Here is a 1,374-nt window from a genome sequence, read left to right as displayed (position 1 = left end):
TTCCCACTGTGACAATGGAACGCCATTCCTGCAAGATCTCATGCAAGCTTTGTAGGAGATATATCAGCAGATGTCTCCCCAAACTCACTAACAGACATCAAACTATCAGCTACCATATGAATCTACATTTCAAGCATCTTACATCAATGAAAATGCCATTAAATGTTGGCACGGCATGTCACCCAATTGAGCTGGAATGATTAATCTACAAGCCCAAACAAAGAACAATACAAGAACAATGGCATGGAAACTCACTAACATAATTATCAGATATTATCGGTAATGCCGTGACCAACTGTATTCCAATTAACAATACCTTTGTGCTTCAAAATGAGAAAAGCCAGCAATTGCAACATGTCTTCAATGTGCTTCGTTCCTATCTGACTCAAACCCTTTTAAAGAAATTACAAAAGCGTCAACAAAGTATGGGAACACATCAGGACTCAATTAACTTCAGTAAATCAGATAAAATATGTTACTTACTTGTAATTAACATTCTGTGGCCAATTTAGGAAGAGCACAGCAGGATAATGGGGGTAAAAAAAGTTGAAGACAAAAAAAAAATAAGCAAATAAATAAATAAGAAGTAATCACATGTACGCAGAGGTGAGAGGACCCGAGTGAGAGCATCGGACTGGACCCGAGTGAGAGCATCAGACTGGACCCGAGTGAGAGCATCAGACTGGCATGAGTTTGGAGAGGAACTCCCTTCTGCTCTCCACGGAACATACCAACACTCCCACAACTCTCTTACAGAGGGGGGAGGTGCTCAAAACTTACCAGAGGAAGACACGGCCAGGGTTAACAGCTACTCAACACACACACACACATGCATGTGCACGCAAACTCACGCTCACACACACAAACTCACGCTCACACACACAAACTCATGCTCACACAAATCAGTTCAAATCTTAGTTGAGCAAGATGGTGTTTGTTAAAACTCTGTTGTGATTGCTGTGAACTAGGTTTTTAAAGTTTCAAAAGTCTGTCCCTCTCCCCTCTAAAAACCCCAAATGGTTTGTCCCGGCTGAGGCTGAGTTATGGCTGAGTTATGGCAGTGTGGTAGCGGTGTCCACGTCCAGATGGATGACTTCAATGACCGCTCATCTGGCCTGAGGGCAATCCTCCCACCTCATTCCTTTATTCTGACACACACACTGCAGGCCTTCTCTGAGGCTAGCATCAGTCTGACTCTCTCACACACACACACACACACACACACACACACACACACACACACACTGCAGGCCTTCTCTGAGGCTAGCATCAGTCTGACTCTCTCTCTCACACACACACACACACACACACACACACACACACACACACACACACACACACTGCACACACTCTGAGGCTAGCATCAGTAGCATC

General features: G+C 44.2%; 1 protein-coding gene across 1 annotated transcript in view; it reads right to left on the bottom strand.

Moving 5' to 3' along the window:
* si:dkeyp-23e4.3 (rho GTPase-activating protein 7) overlaps window positions 1-650 on the bottom strand; it is a 34,342-nt gene extending 33,692 nt beyond the window's left edge. Inside the window, 1 exon segment of the mRNA XM_048229888.1 lies at window positions 484-650. Coding sequence (XP_048085845.1) covers window positions 484-496 — 13 coding nt within the window. The 5' untranslated portion in view covers window positions 497-650.
* Window positions 651-1,374: the final 724 nt, after the last annotated feature.

Source organism: Alosa alosa, chromosome 2, assembly GCF_017589495.1.
Source record: "Alosa alosa isolate M-15738 ecotype Scorff River chromosome 2, AALO_Geno_1.1, whole genome shotgun sequence".
NCBI classification, from domain to species: Eukaryota; Metazoa; Chordata; class Actinopteri; order Clupeiformes; family Clupeidae; genus Alosa; species Alosa alosa.
The sequence above is the reverse complement of the archived record's forward strand: the minus strand, read 5'-3'. Positions and strand labels throughout refer to the sequence as shown.